Genomic DNA, 22,965 nt, shown 5'->3' on the forward strand with positions numbered 1-22,965 from the left:
TTAAACTTCTTCAGTTGCTTGATCTGATGAACAGACAAATCAGAATACATTGATCATGAACACTGTGATTGCACAATCAGTGCAAATTTCCAGTATCTAGTGGGTAAATGTTAATCTGTTCTTAGAGTATAAATTACTGAAAGACTTCTCAATTTCTTCAGGTAATGCTCCTATTATGATTACTATCAAAGGAATACTATCAAAGAGATTAGCAACATTAGCATATTCAAAATAATAGCTAACTATAAGTAAGCCATGTAACTTGTCACTAGAATTCAAAGTTACCCATTTTTAGGAGAGAGATTAATGTAAAATTATTTTATGTGCATGTAGTTAGAAATGAAGATAAAACGTCATGTACCAAACAATTTCACCCAAAGCTCATTTTATAAGCTATGACTATACCTGTTCTCAATCTTGAGGGTAGATCTGACAGAACTGATAAAACTTGTTATTAATGAGCACTCCAATACATGCAGAACATCTGAACTTCAGTAAAACTGGACAAAATTCTGGGTCTCTAGGATTATAAGTTTCTACAGGCATGGCATAAAAATGTCATGATCTGAAAGCTAGACAGTTAACTCAGTTTCCTGCAATGTACATTGTAATTACTTTACCCCAGTGTGGCTTTGCTGATTTAAAGCAATAGGAAGTGCATTAAGATGGCACACATTATCAGTGTGCCTAAATACTACATAAAGTTTATGAACAGTGTAATACACCTCCAAAATGAATTTATTTTTATAAAAGTTTACACACAAGCATCTTTGTTGCACCACTGAAATTCAATTAAGAGTCACCTCTCTTTTTTGGTACTCATACAATAAAATGAATGGATGTAAGCAGAGGTTTTTGTGTGTATATTTTATTTCAAATAAATAAATGTCAAATTTCACATCTCAAATTAATTAGATACTGTACTTAGGACACTTTTAATTACAGGACTCAATTTTTCTGTGCATGTTCTTACAGGAGTTTAATCTCAACCTTTTTCAAAAAAAATAGGGAAAATGGAAGTAATTGGAAGACAAACCTGGCACATGATGAAGAAAAACTAACCTCAATAATGTAACTGGGAAAAAAAGACCCCTTGTATTATTAGTTTAGAAAAGAGAAAAAACTGCTTTTAGAGTATTATCTGCAACCTTTCTATTCTACTATGCCTTTTCAAAAGTATTTATATCTTTCAGACTATGACATTGCTTAGGTGTCCACAAAACCACATAGTCACAACATCACTTAGGTGAATTGAAAAGGCATGCAAAGGATCCAATTAAATTTATCTAATATTTTGAATTAAATAATTACCACCTCAGAAATAAGGGGACATCAGTATCACCTAAGGGGACATCAGTATCACCAAAAAGAATAAAAAGAGGAGTCTGCAGCATCCCAGCATAGCAGATACAACTCCTGTGAAACAGTATTCTTAGGGTCTGAGATCCTGGGCTGGGATAGACACTAAGGACACCATATCCAACTTCCAAGTACCTTCTTATGCCACTTGTTCGAATAGAGACACATATTCCTTCAGAAAGCAATACTCTGCAGCAGCAGCACCTTGTAGATGCTGTTGGCATAGAATATAGTACCTTCCTATGCTATTTCATTCATATGCTTTTTTTTTTTTCAGTGTCGTTTTCCTTGTGGTTGACAGCTATGGGCATTTAAAAAAAAAAACAGGTTGCTTACTGCATTATCCTTCACCTCATCCAAGATTCAAAATTCCACCTGAAGGACTGGAACTGCAGGAAGGGATGTACCTTGTGTAAATATTATTTAATTGAAAAAATTGTAATGTTTTCATAAATAAATGTTGGACAGCGCCACAAGATGGAAATCAAAAGCATTTAGTCTTCTGTTTAGCTGCTTAACTTCTTTTGTTGCTCTACTTAAATGTTGACACCAAAGTAGAATTTTTTCCCAGCACCTTTAGGGATCAAGATTCTGAGAAAGAATCTGAGGAAGCTAAGAAGTTCTGAAAGTGCTTATTAGCAGGAGCCAAGAAACTTCAGAACTTCATAGTATCAACTAACACATATCTTTTATTCTTGCTTCATTAAATTAAATTTATCACGTAATTAGAAATACTGTTTAGAATGTAATTAAATTGTGACAAAAGCAGAACGTATAACATATTATTTGCACACAATTGCACTATCAGATTTTATGTCACACTCAATTCAGACTCCAAAAAATTTACTGAAATGTAGCTACCCTAAACAATGTCAAATCCAGTAACTGACATTTTGCTTTAATGTAGATCTGAGCATAAGCATTGTTTAAGATTTGGTAAGATTTTTCTCTCCAAAATACTAAGAACTACTTAATTTATCAATGCTAGATATTTTTTTCCACAGTCATATCTGAACAAACGTAAGTCTTAGATTAAACACCAAATACAACTCTATATGCACAGACATTTGATGCATTAGAACAGCAAGACCATTGCTTGCATGAATGACATACCACTTCATCTTCAAATCCCCCAGCTAGTACGAGTGAATAAGCTCCGTCATTACTGCGTCCATGGATTCCACCAACATGGGGCCTGTGAACACCTGCTTCACTCACCTGGAAACAGAAAAAAAGCCAGTTTATAGCAATTTTTTAAAAGACTCAGCCACCTACAACCACTTTCAACAATCAATTTTCTGCTCAAAATATTGTACAGAGGTTTTTGTGTCAACAGTTAATGCAAGACTGCTATTAAAGGTGAGAATTCCACTGCTTCTTCAGGAAGAAAAGCTAAAAGGAAGAACACCCAGAAAACTAGCAGACAATGTAGGACAGTGGTGACACTGGAAAAGGCAATGGACTCTTTCTTCTTTGGGGAAAATCTCCAAGATTTTTTCCATAAGCACTACATAAGACTGTACTCAGTTGTATACTCCACTTGCACAGTCATTTAGAACAATTTAAAGGAGAAGGAGATCTACCAGTTTGGAAGCATTTTACAATTTTTAACCTAGGAAGATCCCAGTGTAAAGATAATTTTGTCAGGGACTTGTAAGGTAACACACTGAAAATGTAACCACTGGAGAGGAATATTATCAGACTGCTCAAGAAAACAGAAGAAGCCATTGCAACACCAATGGATCATAGACTAGTTCTCCAACCAGGATAACTCTATGGTAATAAATGTTCAAGTTATCTGCAGCTTCACCACCTGAAAGCTGCAGCTGTAGCCTAATCTGGCAACATCATTAGTGTCTGCTGGAGCATCTCTCCCACAAAAATTTATTTAATAATGGTTTCAAACTACTGATTAATAGAAAAGCCCCACAAACAAGCCTTATAAATAAAATGAGATTATATATTAAATTATGCATTTTCTCAGTATGTTAAGATAAAAACAGTGTTGGTAGAATGAAGGCTTCCAGCATAAAACCAATCACACTACTTCTTTCTACCTTCATATCTTCTTCCAGAACTTGATTTTGCATCTTTTTCTTGTTCTGCTTCTTGCACTCCTGATCTGCTTTGCCTAGTCTACAGTTCTAAGCAACTTTCATGGGAGTCTATATACTTCTGTTATAGTCTTGAAATTTCATAACACAATACATCAAAGATCCAGATAGTCAAAAGTGCACTTTTTAACATCAGATTAGAGCTGTGCACAGTATGAAAACCATGCAAGGACACAGTAATACTTCCTTGCACAATACTCCCTGGTTGCTGTTCATAATAATGTACTTTATTTTCCTGACTTCATTTCATGATAATTTAGTATTTGATTTATTTTTCTGATCAGTATTAAAATGACATATTTTTCAAATTTAGCTATAAGAATATCTCTTTGCTAAATAAAAGAAGTATAAGTAGCTGAAAGCCAATTACAAATTACACACTTAGAACTCTTCCCTCGCCCATGTTTGCTATCCAAAACTTAGCACTCTCACTTAACTTTATCAGGTTTTTGCCAATTTTTCCAGACCATTTATGAGTATGCTGAATAAAAAGGCCCCATTATTGCGTTCCTCTTTCCTGTTGTATCAAGCATTCTTTAATTCATTCCTCCCTCCCTTCTTTTCATGTTCAAGTTTCATCAATTAAATTTAGGTTTCTGGTAGGTGATTCACCCCAAAGATGAACACTGATAAAGAATTCATGCCAAAGATGCTCTTTAGATGCTCTCTCCAGTAAGTTTAGTCAATTTCCTTCTAGGGAAAAAGAGAGTTTGTGTAATACAAAAACTATGCAAATCAGAAGTAAAGAAGTCTTTAAATTTTCATACAGTCACTAAATTCTCACAGATTTGCTGAGACAATCTCATTTTGTCATAAAAAAATTAGTTCATATAAGAAACAAAAGTGTAATTTAACTTTTTACCTGGAAAGAATTTCAATTTTTTTTTTAATGACAAGGTGTTTAATTTGTACTCAAAATAAATTAATTATGCATAAATGGTAATTGTCTTTTGATGCTTAGTGTATATATATATATATATATATATATATATGCACACATGTATACACATATATATACTATATCTATAAGAAGTATTTTTGATGGATTTTCTGATGAAAGCAGCACTCTAATTCTGTTGGTTTTTCCTACCAGTACTAGAAATACTTGAAAACATTAGCTTTTGTCTTACCAATAGAATTCATAATAAAAAGGAAAACTAGTAATTCCAATTACTATTGAAGCAGTGAAAATAAAAATTGATTTTGATACTTTGAGTTTACCCAAGTGATTTTAGAAAGCTCTCTTACTTATTAGACTTTATATAATCTGGCACCCAACAAAAAGAAAGCAAGTGATGAAAAGTTCATAAAACAAATCAGAAGAGGTGCTTGATTTTTGGCTTGCCCCTCCTCAAGCAGTTTAAAACCCCTTGGTTTTATTCTTCCAAATATGATAGAAAACATTCAATTCCAGTCATTTACACATGCAAGAGACAAAAAACTACGTGATTTAGAAAACAAAGAAGTATTTATTTTCATTACTAGAAACAACAATGAAATAATGAAAGATAACCCAAAAATCATTTCAGTTGGATCAAGCTGGAGCAAAAGGGAGGAAGTTTGTAGCTTGCTGGACACTACAAAACCAGAAAAAATCAGCACTGGCACAAAATGCAGCTGTACCTCCTCCCTGCTTTGTTTTTTCCTCCTCGTTGAGTATTGGCACTGTGCTTACATAATCAAAATGTGAAATTGACTGGGATAATTAGCCCCCAGTCTACTCCAGACAGGATTATTTTTCTGCCAGTTTTTCATAAACCTAGTTCACCACAGAGCCTAAGGAATATTTGAAACAGAAAATGAGACAGTTGAAAAAACACCAAAAGCTGAATGTATAGTGAATTTCAGTAGCACTACAGACTTGCACAGGCTTAAGCTGTTCATCAACCTAAAAGCAGATTTGGACATCCATTACGTATGAGCAAAACCAATTTGACCTACAGTCATTTCACAGTGATAACACATAATGTTCTCAAAATCTGCAGTCTACACCCCATTCATGGGATAATCAGTTAATGTGAAGAAAACTCTTCAGAAATTACATAACTCTATTCACTAAATATCTGACTTGAGATTTTAACATGTGAAATATGTTTATAATAATTCCAACAGACTTTTTATTAAATTGTATGTAAAAAGTTGTATTAAAAAGTTCTATGATAAAATCAGTATAGTTCAACCTTCAATATTCACTTCCAATATTGGAATCGTAATGTATTTACATTACTTAGTCCTGGTGAAAATGGCAATTTTCGATTGGAATTTATTTTAGTGCCCAACCCATTCATTAGTATTCCTACTTCCTTCAACTACAGCTAATACTGAAATAACATACCTGAACTCTGAATTTCCAGGTTGTCCCAACAGGAACACCAGGTATAGGCCCATAATGATTTGAAGGAACAATAGTGCATTCTTTAGTGCGACCAACACAGGCCATGCCCTAAAAATACATCAGACAAAAGTAATCAGACAAATGAATTCCCATATTGAAGAATATTTTATATTTTTAAATTCAATGCAGAGATCATGAAATCTGTCTATTATAACAAACACATATTTCAAAATATGTTAAAAATTGTTAAAAGGAATGTTAAATAAGCAATATGTGGTTATAGGTTTTGGGAGGGGAGTTAGGGGTTTTCTCTTTTTTTTTTTTTTTTTTTTTTTTTCGGTTGTTGTTGTTGTTTTTACCTCTAGTCACCTTGATAATCCTTCCACTGCTTTAACTGCCGGTAGACAGCAGGCAGGATTTAACATTGTCTTGTTGTTTGGGCAACCCAGTACTGAATTTTGTGTAGTGCATATGTAAGCAAAATTATAGATGTAGCACATACATGAACAATCAGAGTAACAGCTATTTCTAAAACACACTCTACCTTTCCCCAGTCTCTCTGGCTTTCAGTACTGGCAGATGGCATCTTTGCTTTCTTTTTACTCTGTTTGAGCTTTTCTCCAGCCTTTACAACTTCATTAGAATCATTTTTGCAGGAAGGACAATACCTAAAAAAAGGTTTTAGTAAATTCTCAATTAACTTCAGAATAATGGCAATACATTTCTGGTAGCCAAAATAGTGTCTATTTGTTTATTTTGACTGAATGTTTCAAGCTAGCAAGCATATACCAGGCTTAAGCAGCTGAAGCCTACAGCTTAAGAAATGAACTCAACATGAACAAATATTGTCAATTTTTTTTAAAAAGGGCTTTTCAGTATCATTAAAGGTAGAGTGCTAGTTGCAAAACATAGAACTATTTTTTCTCACATGATTAATGAGAGGTGCCCATGGCTCCTGTAATGTCTCTTCATTTAGTCCTCCTTCATTTACATCATGTAAAGAAGATAGCTGAGATTAAAATATGCTGCTAACCAGTACTCATGGTCTATTTCTGTCTCCTGCCCAGTCTACCTTTATTTTTGCTGGTTGTGCAAGAAATTTCACTGCAGATTGCTGAACGTCAAACAGAGCCAAGGTATGACATAATGTATATAGAAACACACAAAGACACACTCACTTCTCCACAACACTGAAGCCATTTGGAATATAATGTTGGGGCTCATTCACACTAACACAAATCCATTCTGGTAGGAAAGCAGAGATGCTGGTATACACTGACCACAGCAGAGAGAGAAAAGCAGAACAGTGGTCATTCTGCTGTTTCCAACAACATTCTTATCCCAGTCCAGGAATAACAATACAGACATGTCCTTGTTTCTGGCTCCCATAGGCTGGATTTGGTCCATACACAAGAAGAAGCCTCATCTACATTAACATTGATAACCTCATTCAGAAAACAAAAACTACTACTACTACTACCACTACTATTACTATTACTGCTAGTTTTGATTTATTAAGTTTTTTATGCGGGTATGAATAGAAGAATTAATGATTAAGGTCCACAGGAATAGATTTCACTATCTCAATAAAGGTGTTTGACCATGAAAACAATGAAGCCATGTAGATTTAAAAAAAATAATGTAAGATGCTGAAGTTATTGCTTTGACAGGTATTACAACTGCTTAAAGAAAAAGCATGTAAGACCAATTAAAAGAACAAATATGACATAATGCAAATTCACAAGGTGAATTAACCAGGTGAAGTCACATGGTGAATTCCATGTTTCTTGATAGTATAACAATATTACCTTAATATCTTTTAAACTCGTAGGTACTATTAAATGCTGTTTCACATACAGAATGACTTCATCTCCACAAGATAGATTTATGCTTTCCCAAATTGAAGACTTAACCCCTGAATAGAGTTTGCCAGATTTTACGCTCTAAAAACACAAAATGGAAGTATTCCCAATTCTAAAGCAAACTGCTCCTAAATTAAGAATCAGACAATCATGATTCTTTGCTAGTATGCAGGAAGAAGGGAGGGCACAAACTTCTTTGGTAGGAGATGCTGCTCTGCCTGGTGCAAATGCACTTCTACATAATGACAAACGTTAAGACAGTACAGGGCTGGTGACGCTAAGCATGTCTAAACTAGTTCACATAAGCCAGGCCCACAATTGTACCTCTACCACCCTGTGACTTCAATCACAGATGCAGCTATCTACTTACATATATAAATCTTAAGGCTCCTATTCTTAGTTACACAATAAACAAAAACAAGTTAAAAAGCTTGACAGCCATTTTCCAATGAATTTTAATTATACGAATTGAACTTCTGGAAATTCATAATTTGGAGAATGGACCATGACTAGCTCTGGAGAGGAGAAGGTGTTTGTGATCTAAAGGCTCACCATGATCCAGCCATGGGCACTCACAGCCCAGAAAGCCAACCTTCATCCTGGGCTGCATCCAAATCAGGGTGGGCAGCAGGTCAAGGGAGATCGTGATTCCCCCCCTCTACTCTGTCTTGTGAGACCCCACCTGCAGCGCTGCATCCGGCTCTGGGGCACCCAGCACAACAAAGATATGGACCTGTTGTCAAGAGCCCAGAGAAGGGCCACCAAGTTGATCAGAGTGCTGGAGCACCTCTACTATGAAGACAGGCTGAGAGAGCTGGGGCTGTTCGGTCTGGAGAAAAGGTTTCAGGCACCTTCTAGCTAGTTTAGATTTTAGTAAGAAATTCTTTCCTGTGAGGATAGTTGCCCCAGAAAACAGGCAGACCATCAGGCATTATAAATAAACATTATGAAAGCCAATAAGGTGTAGGAGATTGAGTTATTAATTTACAGAGAATGTTAAAACTTCCAAAGGACTTACACAGATTTTTTACAAAAATATATATATTCACAAGGCTCAAAGAGATTCCATGTAATGTATTCATAGACATCTTAGACATTTAATGAAGTCTATGGAAAACTTTATTAGAATAAACTTCTGTTTATTTATAAAGGATTAACATCTCAAGTCATAGGCAGGTGCTAAATACAAACAGTGTAAATTGTAGACAACTAATAAAGACATAAGAGTAATTACATAAGAAATGAAGAGTAGCAATGTGGTGGTCCTTCCATAGCATGAAAAATGAATGTAGTAGAGCACAGGGGCAGCAGCAGGGACAGAGGATGAAGGGACAGAGAAGCATGAGCATAAAGAATTGCTCAAGCAGTGTAGCTTTTAAAAAATGAAAAGGCTGAAGAATAACAACTGTCGATAAATACAATCAGATCAGGTAATATCCCAGAAGATCATAATGACCATAATGAATAAAATGAACATACCAGTCTTGAGATTTTATAATGGCCTTAAAGCTTACTACTAATCCATTGTGAATGATTTAAAAGAATTATCTTGGCAGAAAACATAAGTCTTATATTAAGTAGATGAATGGAAACACCTCAGAATTTAAAACATCTTCAGTATTTTCTTTCATGAGGTGCAAATATCAAAAAGGTACCATGTATAGAATGTCAATATAGGTAAGTAAATCATCCTTGTATATTTACCAGTCTTCATCTTCTGGTATCTTGCTTAAAGGAGGGTTCAGGCAGTATATATGATAAGCCATATTACATTCATCACACAGGAGTTGCATGTGAGCATCCTGTTTGCCACCACACAAGTAACACGAACAAAACCGGCACTCCTTATCTGGATCAGCCCTACAGTGCTTGCATTCAGGGCCACTTTTTCCTGTCAAAAACAAAGAAATGTCAAATGCCATGTATCTCTGCAAAGTGAATTACTCTGTCTAAAGGAATAATTATTTCTGAACATGAACACTGGTCTCTTGAAAATGCTTTTTTTTCTTACAATGAAGTATCTATATAGGCTTAATAAGACTTCTTCTGCTTTATAAACAAGACATAAAAAACATGACTAATCTCCTGCTCCCAAGATGTACCTGCACATTCTTCCTAAAGATGAAGCTTAACTGCCTTTTGAAGCTGTACAGGCTATCAGTTCCTTGTAAGTTACCTTGGATGACATAAGCAATAAAAATAAATATTTCTTCCAGGAGTTTATTCTTGAATAGAAATATAAGGTTAATCCTTGATGTATCCAGAGGAGTTCTGGATGCTTTAACATTTTTCCAAAGTATACTGAGAAGGAAATTAATGACTAAAGAATTTGCAGAAATCCAAGCCCCTTTCTACTTAAGAAGAGCATGCCCTCCCAAGTGAATAGACTTTACAGAGAAATTGATCCACGCAGTTGTAGGTTATCAGTGCAAATCTCTGTGGAGAGAAACTCCAGACTGAAAGTTTATTAAGAAAGGAGGACTGGAATGCAAAGCTTGTGCTGTATCTGCAGTCTTTCTGGAGGACCTTGAACAGTACTTTTTTCTTCAAGGGCGGAACCAAGTAGATTTAGAGCGGGAAGAGGATGGAGTTTTGATTAACAAAGAAGAGTCAGGGGCTGCTGATGAATTAAAAACTGACAGGGGAACACCTGTGAAACGCCTTGAAAGAACTACAGCTTTTTAATCTAAAATGCTTACACAGTTGATAGACCAGCTGAAATGCCTGTACATTAGCATATGTAGCATGGGTGCATCAGAAGAATTGGAAGTGACTGTGCAAATGGAAAGCTATGATCTAATCACAAATGCTGAAATTTGGTGAGACAAATCACATGACTGGAGCATTCCAATTAACAACTACAAACTGTTCAGAAGGGACAGGCAAGGAAAGGGGGACAGACAATTTTCCCTCTTCTTGGACTTGATTGCACAAACTCATCTTTGAAAAACGGTGATGAACAGGTCAAGAGCTTGTGGTTGAAAATCAGAAGCCAAGCCAATAAATAAAATCTCATGGCTTGTGTTTATTACCCATCACTCAATTGAGGGAACCCTGTTGACAAAACTTTCCTAGTTAACCTGCAGGGAGCATCACTCTGGTAGGTTCTGATCCAGCTGCAGGGACTTGTCAGGACAGTCCCTGACATCTGCTACAAAAGCAGCTCGGCAAGATGGAAGCAGTCCAGGAGACTCCTGGACAGCATCAAGGATAATTTCTTACTCCAGGTGTCAGAGAAGTGCTACTGCACCTGCTACTTACTGACACAGATTAACTAACTGGAGAGGTCAGAATCAGTGGCAGTCTGGGCTCTAGTGGTCATGCCCTGGTGGAATTCATGATCTCAGGGATTTGGGGCCAAAGAAAGGTTGAAGTTACTACTCTGAATTTTAGAAGCCTGAACTTTTAGTTATTTTAGTAATTAAAATAATGGGATGGGACCCTCTGGAAAACTGCACTTAGGGAAAAAGGAACAGAACTGTCAGATCTTTAAGGACATTTTTCTTAGAACCCAAGATCTCTCCATTTCCACCACTGAGCACTCAGGCAGGGAAGGCAGGAGACCAGCATAGCTCAGTAAAGACGTCCTGGACAAAGTGAAATACAAGAAGGAAAAGCACTGGAATCAGGGATGGCATCCTGGGAAGAAAAGAGAAGTGCTGTCTAGTTGTGGAGGGGCAATTAAGAAATTAGGAAAGCTATGGTATAGCTGGAGCTGAATTTGGCAAGGAATACAAAGAATAGTAAAAATGGCTTCTATAGGCACATTGGTCAGAAATGGAAGATTAAAGAAAATACACACACACAACCCAGTCCTTCGCTCTGTCCCCCAAAATGGGACAGAACTGATCATAATTGACATGAAGAAGGTTGAGGTATGCAGCAGTTTTGTTTGCCTCAGTGTTCATTAGTAATTACTCTTCCCACATCTCAAGTTCCCACAAGACAGGAACTGGGGAACTGAAGTCACTCCTGGTAAGAGCAGATCGGGTTCAAGATCATCTGAGAACATGAACATAGACAAGACCATGGGACCCAAAGAGATGCATCCAGAGTCTTGAGAGAATTGTTTAATGTAGTTGTTAAGCCACTTTCCATCATATATAAAAAATCACAGCAGTCACATCATATCTGAAAATTCATGGCAGTCAGGGTAAGATCTTAGTGACTGGAGAAAAAGCTATTTCAACCTTTCTAAAAAAGAGCAAAAGCAGGAAAGCTTTTTAAAAAAGCTTTTTTAAAGAACCTTTTTTTTAAAAGCTTCACCTAGGAATTACTGACTAGTCACCCTCATCTCAGTACCCAGTAAGATCACAGAGCAGAGACTTCTGGAAGACATGTCAAGATGTGGAAGACAGAGGACTGGTTAAAGACTGCCAAAATGGCTTCACCAAAGGCAAATAGTACCTGATTGGCACAGTGGCCCTCCACCATGGACAGAATGCCTCAATTGTCAAAGGAGAACTATAGATGTCATTTACCTGTCTGTAAGGCCTTTGATTTGGACCCTCACAATATTCTTAACAAAAAAATCATAGATTTATAGAATATCATGAGGGGGTAGGGATCCACAAGAATCACTCACATCCAATTCTTGGCTCTGCAGAGGACATCCCAAAAATCCCTCTGTAAATGAGAACATTGTCCAGAAGCTCCTTGAATCCCTGCCAGGCTTAGTGATGTGACCATTTCCCTGGGAAGCCTGTTCAAGTGTCCATGTACCTTCTGGGTGAAGAACCTTTTCCTGGTATCCAAACCTAATCTTTCCCTGAGACAGCTTTTAGGCTATTCCCTCAGCTCCTGTCACTGGTCACACAGGGAAGACATTGGTGTCTTCCCCTCATGAGGAAGTTGTCGACTGTGATGACTGTCCTCAGTCTCTTCTTCTCCAGGCTAAACAACCAGGCAACCTCAGCTGTTGTCCTTACAAGGCTTCAATTCAAGGCCCTTCCCTTCTTTGTGGCCCTCCTTTGTGACAATCTCTAGCTTTATAGCTGTCTTACATTCTTGCTGCTAAACTGAAGAGCGATGGGTTTGATTAATGAAATATTAAATGGATAAGGACTTAATTGGACAGCCACATTCAAAGAGTGAATGGTCCATATCCAATGGTTCAACATAAAAGTGAAAACCATTAAGGAGTGGTGTTCTTCAAAGGTCACACTGGCAACACTATTGTTTTCTATCCACATCAATGATATACTCACTGGAATTGAGTGCACCTTCAACAAGGTTGTAGATGACACCAAACTGAGCAGTTTAGTTCATCACAGAATCAAAGAATCATTAAAGTTTGAAAATACCTTTAAGATCATCGAGTCTAACTACCAACCTAGCATCACCATCATGTTCAGCAGTAAAACATGTCCTCAAGTGCCATATCTATTCACCTTTAGAACACTACTAAGAATGGTGATTGTCACCATGATGATGATTAGAGAACTTGGTCTAATGCTTAACAACCCCTTCCATGAAGAAATTTTTCCTAATATCTAATCAATACTCTCAGGCACATGGTATGACTCACTTCAGAACCTCAATGTCCTTCTTGGAGTGAGGGGTGAAATGAACAAAGGGTTCAGGTATGGCTTCCCCAATGCCAAGTACAGGGGGTCAATCCCTGCCCTGCTCCTGCTGGCCACACCATTGCTGGCACAGGCCAGGATGCCATTGGCCTTCTTGGCCACCTGGGCACTGCTGGCTCACGCTCAGCTGCTGTCACCAGCACCCCCAGGGCCTTGTCCTGTGGCAGCTTTGCAGCCACTCTGCCCCAGCCTGTGGCACTGCCTGGGGTTGCTGTGACCCAAGGGCAGGGCCCAGCACTGGGCCTTGTTGAGCCTCACACCACTGGGCTCGGCCCATGCTCCAGCCTGTCCAGATCCCTCTGCAGAGCCTTCCTGCCCTCCAGCAGGTCAGCACTCCCACCCTGCTTGGTGTCATCTGCAAACTGAGGATGCACTCAATCCTCTCATCCAGATCATCCATAAAGAACATGAAAGAGAACGGCCCCAGTACTGAGCCCTGGGGAACACCACTGGTCACTGGCTACCAGCTGGATGTAACTCCATGCCCCACTAATCTCTAGGCCCAGCCGTACAGCCAGGTTTTACCCTGGCTGTGAACAGAGTGCCTGTCTGAGCCATGAGGAGAGCTTTTCCAGAAGAATGCTGGGGGAAACAGTATCAAAGGCTTTAATAAAGTCCAGGTACAGCCACAGCCTTTTGCTCAACCACTGGGTGGGTCACTGGCTAGGAGGAGATCAGGTTGGTCAAGCTGAACCTGCCTTTCACAAACCCCTGCTGGCTGGGCCTGACTCCCTGGCTGTCCTGCAGACAGTGTGAGGACACTCTGGATGATCTGCTCCATGACGTTCCCCAGCACTGAGGTCAGGCTGACAGGCCTGTAGGGCCCTGAATACTCCATCCAACCACTGTTAGGACAGGTCCAGAGGAGGGCCATGAAAATGACCAGAGGGCTGGAACATCTCTCCTGTGAAGAAAGGCTCAGAGAGATGGATTTATTCAGCCTGGGCAAGAGAAGGCATTAGGGATACCTTTGTGTGGCCTTTCAATACTTAAAGGAAGTTTATCAGAAAGATAGGGAAAGATTATTTACAAAGATCAGTAATGAAAGGGAGCAACAATAATGAAAACTAGGAGCAATTTTAAATTGAAAGAAATGTGATTTAGCCTGAATACAAGGAAGACATTTCTTTTATTGTGAGGGCGATGAGACATTGGCACAGGTTACCCTGAGAAGGTATGGATGTCCCATTCCTGGAGCCTTTCAAAATCAGGTTGAATGGGGCTGAATGAGCAACCTGGTTTAATGAAAAATACCCCTGCCCATGGCAGGGGGGTTGGACTAAATTATCTTTAAAGGTCCCTTCCAACTAAAACCATTCCATGATAAGTAGTGCTAAAACAATGCTGTTTGAATCATTGTTTTTAAGATAAAAAGCTTTTTAAATGAAAAATATAAAATAATCACTGAGGAGGGAAGATTACCAGCTGCAGATAAAAAGTTTAGTGAGATGTACTGACTCAAACACCTGAGAAATAAACATGTAAAGCTACCAGCAGTGACTATTTTCAAAGTCTTAAAGGCAAAAGTACACTTAAATATATATATCTAAAAAAACCTCCAAAATCTATTAGAATATTGCTTCTAGTAAAGTGCAGCCTAGAAGACATCATGCTTTCCAAATGGAGGTAATCTATTCATTTCAGACTTCTCTCCAAAGGTTCATTAGAAGAGGAAGAACAAATTTTATGTGCGCTGATGAACAAATCTGAGGGTTTTCCAGCATAGCTACATTAAACTCATTATCTGTGCAAGGTGGAAACACCAATTCAAGTCAGGCTAAGAAATCCCAGATGACTGTTAACTCCTTTGAAAAATTTTAGAAGTGATGACTGAGCATTCCCTATGGAAACCCTATAGTCTATTTCATCTAGGTAATAACAGACAACATGAAATGGCATATTTTCTGTAGCTCTGAGCACCACACATTGTTTAGGCCTATGTAATGAACTGGTTTCAGTTACAAAATCAGTTTCTTAGGTAAAAGGTTAGTAATTTTTTTTTTAATAGTAAAAGAGCAAAAAAATACCTACATATTTTAGTTCAGTTAAACCATAGGTGAAGTTCTCTACTTTCTTCAAACTACAAACTGTCATTTTCACGATATGACTAATTTTTCACATTTCTGTTTTAACCATGTTGTAAGTCATATGCACTAACTATAGCTGCACTATTGGTCACATGAAGACAGGTCTGTTCACCTCAACCAACAATGCAGAGTTTAGTGGCATAAATAATTTCATATTAACTTTTTTTTGCAGAAGGAGCTAGCACAAGTTTGGATTCTGATGGAAGTAATATATGTTGATACCTAGGTGTTATTTGCATGTTGCATTTAAATATTTGTAATATATTTACAAATATGTTGCTTCTTATATTTTTTATTTCTAATATAATTTTCTAAAAGGCTTAGCCTTCCTCCTTTCCTCAGTTTTAGAATTTTACTTCCTTTAATTAATTTGAATATGACTACTTTTATTTTTAATTGTGATTGCTAAATGTATATTAACGTCACTTTACACATGCAAAACCTAATTATTATGTGACCATACTCAAGAAATAAGAGCTTCTACACTGTTTATCTGATAAAGATTATTTCCATAGTAGGCATTCTATCTTTTGATATGGGCATGGAGAGTAGCTTAATATGGATAAAAATATAATCAGTGCATTTGCTGATTGTGCTTACAACAATCTTCTCATAGAATATTTAAGGCCAAATAATTATTTTAATTTAATCTGAAATTAAAATTAAATAAAATAATAATATTACATTTAAATAATAATAATAATAAAAGTAATAGAATTCTGCATCTCTCCATAGTACATAAGCTAAGGGAGCTGTGTGTTTATATAGTTAACATTTTTTAATACACAGCACAAATGGGGTTGTAAGTACAGTTCAGAAGGAAAGGCTACACTGGTGGTAATAGCATACAGCTCAACTGATGTGCACTGTGCATACCTGAACAAAAGCAAAACAGCTGACCTGGCTAGAAAACCAGAATCACGTTAACAGGGTTGTGTGGTGAGTGTTGTCTTCAGGAAAAAGAGCAGTTCAAGAAATAAGGCTGAATTCCCACATAAATTTATTTTTCATGATTACACTTTAAAATATTATATTTATAAATTATATTTATTTATGAAGATTATAAACAATATGCTGAAATTAATAAGATTAGGACCACGAACAATATGAAATAAAACATACACAGAGGTGCAAATCTCTACACAGATGTCAATATTTGGGTAGTTTATGCAAAGAGGTTACAACTAAAGAAACAATATCAACATTGGAGGGAAGGAGCTGTAATACACAACAAAGGTATTGTCTCTGCAACAATTAGAGTGGCAATCAGTGAACAAAGTATAGACTGGTGAGGTCACCCCTCAAATCCTGTGCTCAGCTTTGCATCCCTCATTCCAAGAAGGACAATGAGGTGCTGAAGTGTGCCCAGAGTAGGCCAGTGAAGCTCATGAAGGCCCTGGAGCATGTCCTGTGAAGAGCAGCTCAGGGAGCTGGGGTTTACCCTGGAGAAAAGAAGGCTCAGGTGGCCTGAGACCTTATTGCTCTCTGCAACTACCTGAGTTTGTAGCCAGGTGAGGGTCAGTCAAAAGGAAATGGCCTGAAGCTGGTCTAGGGAAGATTTAGATTGGTTATTAGGAAAACTGCTTCACAGAAAGAATGGTCAAGCACTGGAAGATGTTGCCCAGAGAAATGATGGAATTACCACCCCTGGAAGTGTTCAAAAAACACACAGATGTGGCACTTAGGGACATGGTTTAGTGGTGGACTTGATGACCTTATGGGTCTGTTGCCATCTAAATGATTCTATGATAAGTAAATACTCATTGGAGATCAAATAGCACCATTGTAGACAATTTTGTATAGTCAGCAATACAGTAATCACTCATTTCCTTGACACATAATTTTAAAAGTTAATTCATTACACAGTAGCTGCAGGGAAGAACTAAATGAACTGCAATCAATTTTTTATGCCGCTTAAAATGTTGCATACTTGCAAAATAAATAGTATGTAAACACAAACCAGTATTTGTAGATTTTCAATTTTCTCACACTGTAATCTTTTTAAATCAAAACATGCTTTAAGATATTGCAAAAATCTTTTAATGTGACCAAGAAAAAATAAAAGAGTGGATAATTTTCTTTTTTTAATAATCTAAGGGAAGTAATTCTCAAATAATGAAAATGAATAATGAGTTGAGAAATCGACATTTTTAATTTTAAGAATACCACAGAGAATGGTATTTACTCCTCTGAAAAACAGTGGGGTTTTTTTAGACAGCAAATATACATTATTCAGACTCATTGTTGTGCACTGAGAGCTACCTACAAAGGTTCTGAAAAATTGCATTGAGTCAGGAAATGTAATATGTAATTATATATAATACCTACCTGTACACCTGCAGTTCACTATTCAGTGTTGCTATCACAAACACTTAGCACTCATAACTTAAATATATTTTCAAGCTTAGGATAAAATGTTACACTACTTTTTAGATAAACTGCCACTAGCTCCTTATTGTGGTTGTGGGGAGGTTAAGGAGGTCTGGCATAGTAACTTTTTTAGAAGGTCATTCAGGGTCAACTAGTCCAACATGAATTATCCCCTTTTTTTAATGCCGCAAGCAGGTTTAGTGCAAAGTTCCTTAGCTTTCTTTTTTGTCTTGACATGACAGAGTTAAAGTGTATCACTACCAACTAATTCTATTTTTGGCATTTCATAATTTATTAAAAGCTTAAATTACATGTCAATTGCAATAGCAGTTTTGGTGGCCTAAACACCTCTCTAGGAACTTAAATGAGGCTGCAAATCCATTCGTCACTGTTCATTTAGAGCATTACCAACTGCTTCCTTTTTTCACTATTTATGACTGATAGCACTAAGCTGTTACTAGTTTCTGAATATATAAAGTAATACAGCCATCTTACAATAACTATACTTTTCAGAACAGAAATCTAAAAATTTTTCAATGCAATTACTTTCTTGAACACAAACCAATTATTACTACTACCTCTGCATGCTGATATTTTCTAAAGAAACATCACTCAATTTGTACTTATATTCAAGTAATTTAAAAAGTGCATACTTTTGAAATCTCCATCCCCAAATGTCAGTGGATAGGCTCCTGGCTTTTCAATCTTGTACATTTCCTCTATAAAAAGGATTTTACAATCATTTATTGTGTCTTCTGGACCTCTGAAAAACAAAAAGAATAAAAAGTACATTCAATTTAGTTCCTCAGACCTAGATTCTGTACTTTTTGAATCCTAAGCAATAAGATAAAGAAGCCTTTTTTTATCCCTGATAGGATACTTTATTTAAATTCACCTACAAAAATCAGTCTATCATAGTAACTTCTAAGAAAAAAATAAAACACATATTTAGGGCTCGCTTAAATATGAAAGAAAAAGAACTACTCCATTATCCTCAGATTGTCTGGCACTTCAGTATGTCTTTATTGACAGTTATCCAACATGGCTTAATTTCCTTCTAAGACCTCAAAAACGTTTTTATTGGCTGAACACAGGAGACCAGCAAAACCATATCTTCTGGAATACAGCATCTCAAACATTATTATAAAAGTATAGTACCACAAACAAACCAGAAATGTGACCTGAAAGACAGAAAAATAATTGGAACCTATAGAGCAAGAAAAGCAGCAGAAAATTTCTAACTCCCTTTTATGACTTTTAACTGTTTCTCAACTCTGGAAAGCCACATACAATACTGTATTGAATGATAAATAGTCCTGCTATGTCAGGTTTCAGTGCAAATTCTTAGTGATTAGTAATAACAAATAATCCAAGACTCCACAACAATAATGCCACAGAAAATATTAAATGTAAGGGTTTTCACCTAGTCTTATTAAAATATATTTGTATCTACACAGATTGTAATTCATATGGAAACATATCTAGGAAGAAATGGCTATAATAACACACAGTTGTAAAGCACTCCCTTTTCCTTCCTCCTTAGGATGATACTGTACTCTCTTCAACTGCCTGTTCTCTAACCACATTCAATTTACTACCTGATCTAGAAGTAAGCAGGAATTTTCAGTATAATAAAATACTGATGCATATCTGTGAGAACCTATCACACAGGTGACTTGAAAACAGGTTTGAAGAGAGCCAGCCAGGTAGCAGATCTCTATAAAAAGATCTAGTCTGCAAAATGTAATTAGACGATAGACACCCAAGAAAACAAGACAGTAGATTCATATTCAGTAATGATAACTGCAACATCAGAAAATCTTCAGAAACATCAGGCTTCAGTCTGGAATCTGCCCTACCTCTTGGCCTGTTCTCACCACTTCCTTTGTGCTGATTACCAGTTCTTGAACTCTCACACATGATGACCTAACTAAGGCAGAAAAAAAACTAATCCAGGGAAAAACCACAGGTGACAAATCACTTTTTCATGGCCCCAAACACTGCAGTATTTAGGTCTCCATGGAACTGGGGTTGAGAGGACTACTCCATCAGTGTCTTGATTGGCTCTAATTGCCTTCTAAGTGTACTAACAGCACCTGTACTTAGGCACCTGTATTTATTTTGACCTTTTTCTTTCCCAGCAGTTTTTGGAGGAAAGACATTACCCATTGTTAGTCACATGCATAAACAGTAAATGCCAGCAATTTTCAAATATTTAGATATTTAGACCATTTGAACAGAATGTGCAAAAGCCGCATCAATGCAAATACATCCATCAGAAAAATAACTGTTTGATTTCCTGATAAGGAAAAGAATGTATTTAGAGTTAACTACACTTGCTCCCTAAGGGGATCATACTTAAAGGAAGTTTTGGCCATTGTGAGTAACACCTCAGGTTTAGCATGCAAAGATGCTTTGAATTATCCACAATACTGAGCAATTCACAATCACAATGCATTCAAATATAGAAATTACAAGATGTAAACATAATGTTTGGCAGGAAAATTGAATCAACAAACTCTTACAAGCACCAATATCTCCCAGGTTATTTTGTGGACTTTGGAGAGTCTTTTATTAACTGTCCTATATGTCTTGTTTTTCCTAGATTATTTAAAGTTAAAAACAGAACAAAATACACCTATTGACATTCTTTAACACCATAAATCTATGTTATAATCTTTCTTACTTTTAGCACTGCTTAACTGCCTATGCAATGTTATTCCTCTAGGACTTATTTCTTACAGAACTCAAAGTTGTGGATCTAATTTAAAACAAAAATACAGGACTATTACTTTTTTTCACATAGTTAAGTTTTATACTTAATGACTGATATTCTCAAATTCTAGTAAATTTCAGACAAATTTAGGCATCTTTTACATTAATTTTTGCCTCTCCCTTCCCTTCACCTCCCCTCCCTTCCCCTCCCCTCCCCTCCCCAGTGTTTAGAGTTTTAAAAAGCTGCTTTTAAAAAAATAGCTTTTTATTCTCCATATTCTCTGCATACAGTCTATGGTCAAGAAGGAAGGTGGTAAACCACCATACAGCTTTACCCAGAAATCTAGATACTTGCTATTTGTATCTTTGGGAAACAAGCAAAACTTGAGTTCAGTAGAATATTAATTTGGAGTAAATTCCACTGGTGCTAATTTGAACTATAAAATTACTTATAACTACAATGATTATGACATTGTTTCCTTAAAAGATACCATGAAAAGATTTATAAGTTGGTTCAATGATGTAAGTGTTCCAAACAGTAACAGCAAAGCTATTGCGAAGTATGCAGAAGCACAGACTTTTATCATCAACTTTATTACAAAGTATCATCCCAAAAAATGTTATTTCCACCTCAAAGTGTTGAAGTGAAACAAACTTTTTTAGTTTAGCTAGCTAAATGAAAATCTCCTCTAATTAATACTGTAAAACAAGAACTCTTGAAATAATAATAAAAAATTAGTACAGCTGCATGGCATGTTTTTCTCTCATAGCACTGCAATCCTACTTACTAGCAATGTTATTCCCTATATCTAGGCAGTACTTATTCAACTGATGGAATTCATAGCTTCTCTATCACACACGTTCTCTATCATGGTAGACATTCCTCCTCTTTTTGCCCTGTATTTTTCTTTGAGATAAGAACACTCAGAAAGCAACTTCCAGGCTAAGTTTTTTCTAAAGTCTATTCAGTATTTTAACCAGAGAAAACATTTTGTTTTTTGCTATGAGATGCATAAGAAGTAAGCAAATACTATCAAATAACATTACAAAGCTGGTATGTTCCAACTAATGTCATAGCTGCATATCTGGAACTACAGAGGAAGATCAACTAACATTGTGAAAATGATGGCTAATATTAAATGGTTAGGCCTTACCAAAGCTAAAAAACTCTGCTCAGCAATTTGCTCGTAAAAGAGTAATTCCTCTGCCACAGTACACATTCAGTGCTTTAATAATGATCATGTGATTTTTAAATTATGGTTATCTAACAAAATTATGTCTATAATATGCTGTCAACTGTATAAATTTTCTTCGTTTCTTCACCCTACCATACCAAGAATGAGATTATGCAATATAAACAGGATGTTTGTATTTCAAGCAAGAACTCTAAATCTTCTGAAAGAATTAAATCCCAAAACAAAACCAGATCCTTCAACACAGCAGAATTCCTAATGCAAGCCTTCCTTTGAGATAGGTTAGCTAAAGCCAGAGAGAAACCTTCAGCTGAACCTTCTTTTATTTGCACTTTCCCCCTGCATATTTCCATTTTTTTTAACCTTCAGGTAGCAAAACACTTTAGACATTCAAAATCACAGTTGACTAGACATGTGACAAGTGGGCATTATCCTGGATATTTTGAAGGTCGGGTTCACAGAAAATAGAAACTGCTGGACAGTTACCATGCTTAGAGAACTTTATAACTTCTTACAATCTGAGAGATTCAGTGACAATTGTCAGATCTCTATCTGGAAATTTCTTGGTTTATCCCTTTAGCGCACTGAAATCAAAAGTATACTATTTTAACACATTCTAAAGTCAAAATACAATGCTGAATAAAAATGGGGGAAAAAACTACCAGAAAAATACACACAGACTTCATATTCATACTAAGAATAATAATGAAAGTGTCTAATGATGATTTATATTTAAGCCCGCTAAGAGCAAAACCTTACTCACACTGTCATGCTTACCACAAACTAATTCACAGTCAGTCTCTATGGCTAATGTCAAAAGGTACTGCCCAGGTCAGTAGAGAAACAGACACAATCAGAATAAAACCTAACAGAATATAATGTTGGCTATGCTCTCCAGATACACAAATTCTCTTAACAAACAATATACAAATCAAAACAAAACCAGATTTACTACCACTTTCTGTATCATATGCAACACTGTTTACATTCCTTACATCAATCAGCCTTCATTCTGCTTTTGTAAAGTTTTCAGACAGCAACTCTTTCTGTTCTGCATCAACAAGTCATAGTTAAACAACTTCTTAAAAAACAATTTACAATTACAATTCAATATGCTTATTAGAACTTTTAATATCATCTCCTTAGAAGCAGTTGACTGGAGATTTTATTTTAAACAGACTTGTTTCAAAGGTGACTTTAAAATCTTCCCACATTTAGACAGCATATTACATTGATAATGTCACCAAATTCTGCTAGGTTGTACTGAATTACATAGAGGTTCTATGTAAAATTGGGTTTTTATTGCACACAAGCAAAAAAGCAGAGAGTATTTACAAGATTTTTT

The 22,965-nt window shown here is 36.4% G+C and overlaps 1 protein-coding gene across 2 annotated transcripts in view; it reads right to left on the minus strand.

Moving 5' to 3' along the window:
* UHRF2 (ubiquitin like with PHD and ring finger domains 2) overlaps positions 1 to 22,965 on the minus strand; it is an 82,144-nt gene that overhangs the window by 14,772 nt on the left and 44,407 nt on the right. For both annotated transcript variants that reach the window (XM_058823666.1, XM_058823665.1), the window contains exons 5-9: positions 18,366 to 18,475; positions 9,375 to 9,561; positions 6,353 to 6,476; positions 5,809 to 5,916; positions 2,473 to 2,577 (exon numbers count right to left, since the gene is read on the minus strand). In XM_058823666.1, coding sequence (XP_058679649.1) covers positions 2,473 to 2,577; positions 5,809 to 5,916; positions 6,353 to 6,476; positions 9,375 to 9,561; positions 18,366 to 18,475 — 634 coding nt within the window. The remainder of the gene's footprint in view (positions 1 to 2,472; positions 2,578 to 5,808; positions 5,917 to 6,352; positions 6,477 to 9,374; positions 9,562 to 18,365; positions 18,476 to 22,965) is intronic.

This window comes from Ammospiza caudacuta, chromosome Z (genome assembly GCF_027887145.1).
Source record: "Ammospiza caudacuta isolate bAmmCau1 chromosome Z, bAmmCau1.pri, whole genome shotgun sequence".
NCBI classification, from domain to species: Eukaryota; Metazoa; Chordata; class Aves; order Passeriformes; family Passerellidae; genus Ammospiza; species Ammospiza caudacuta.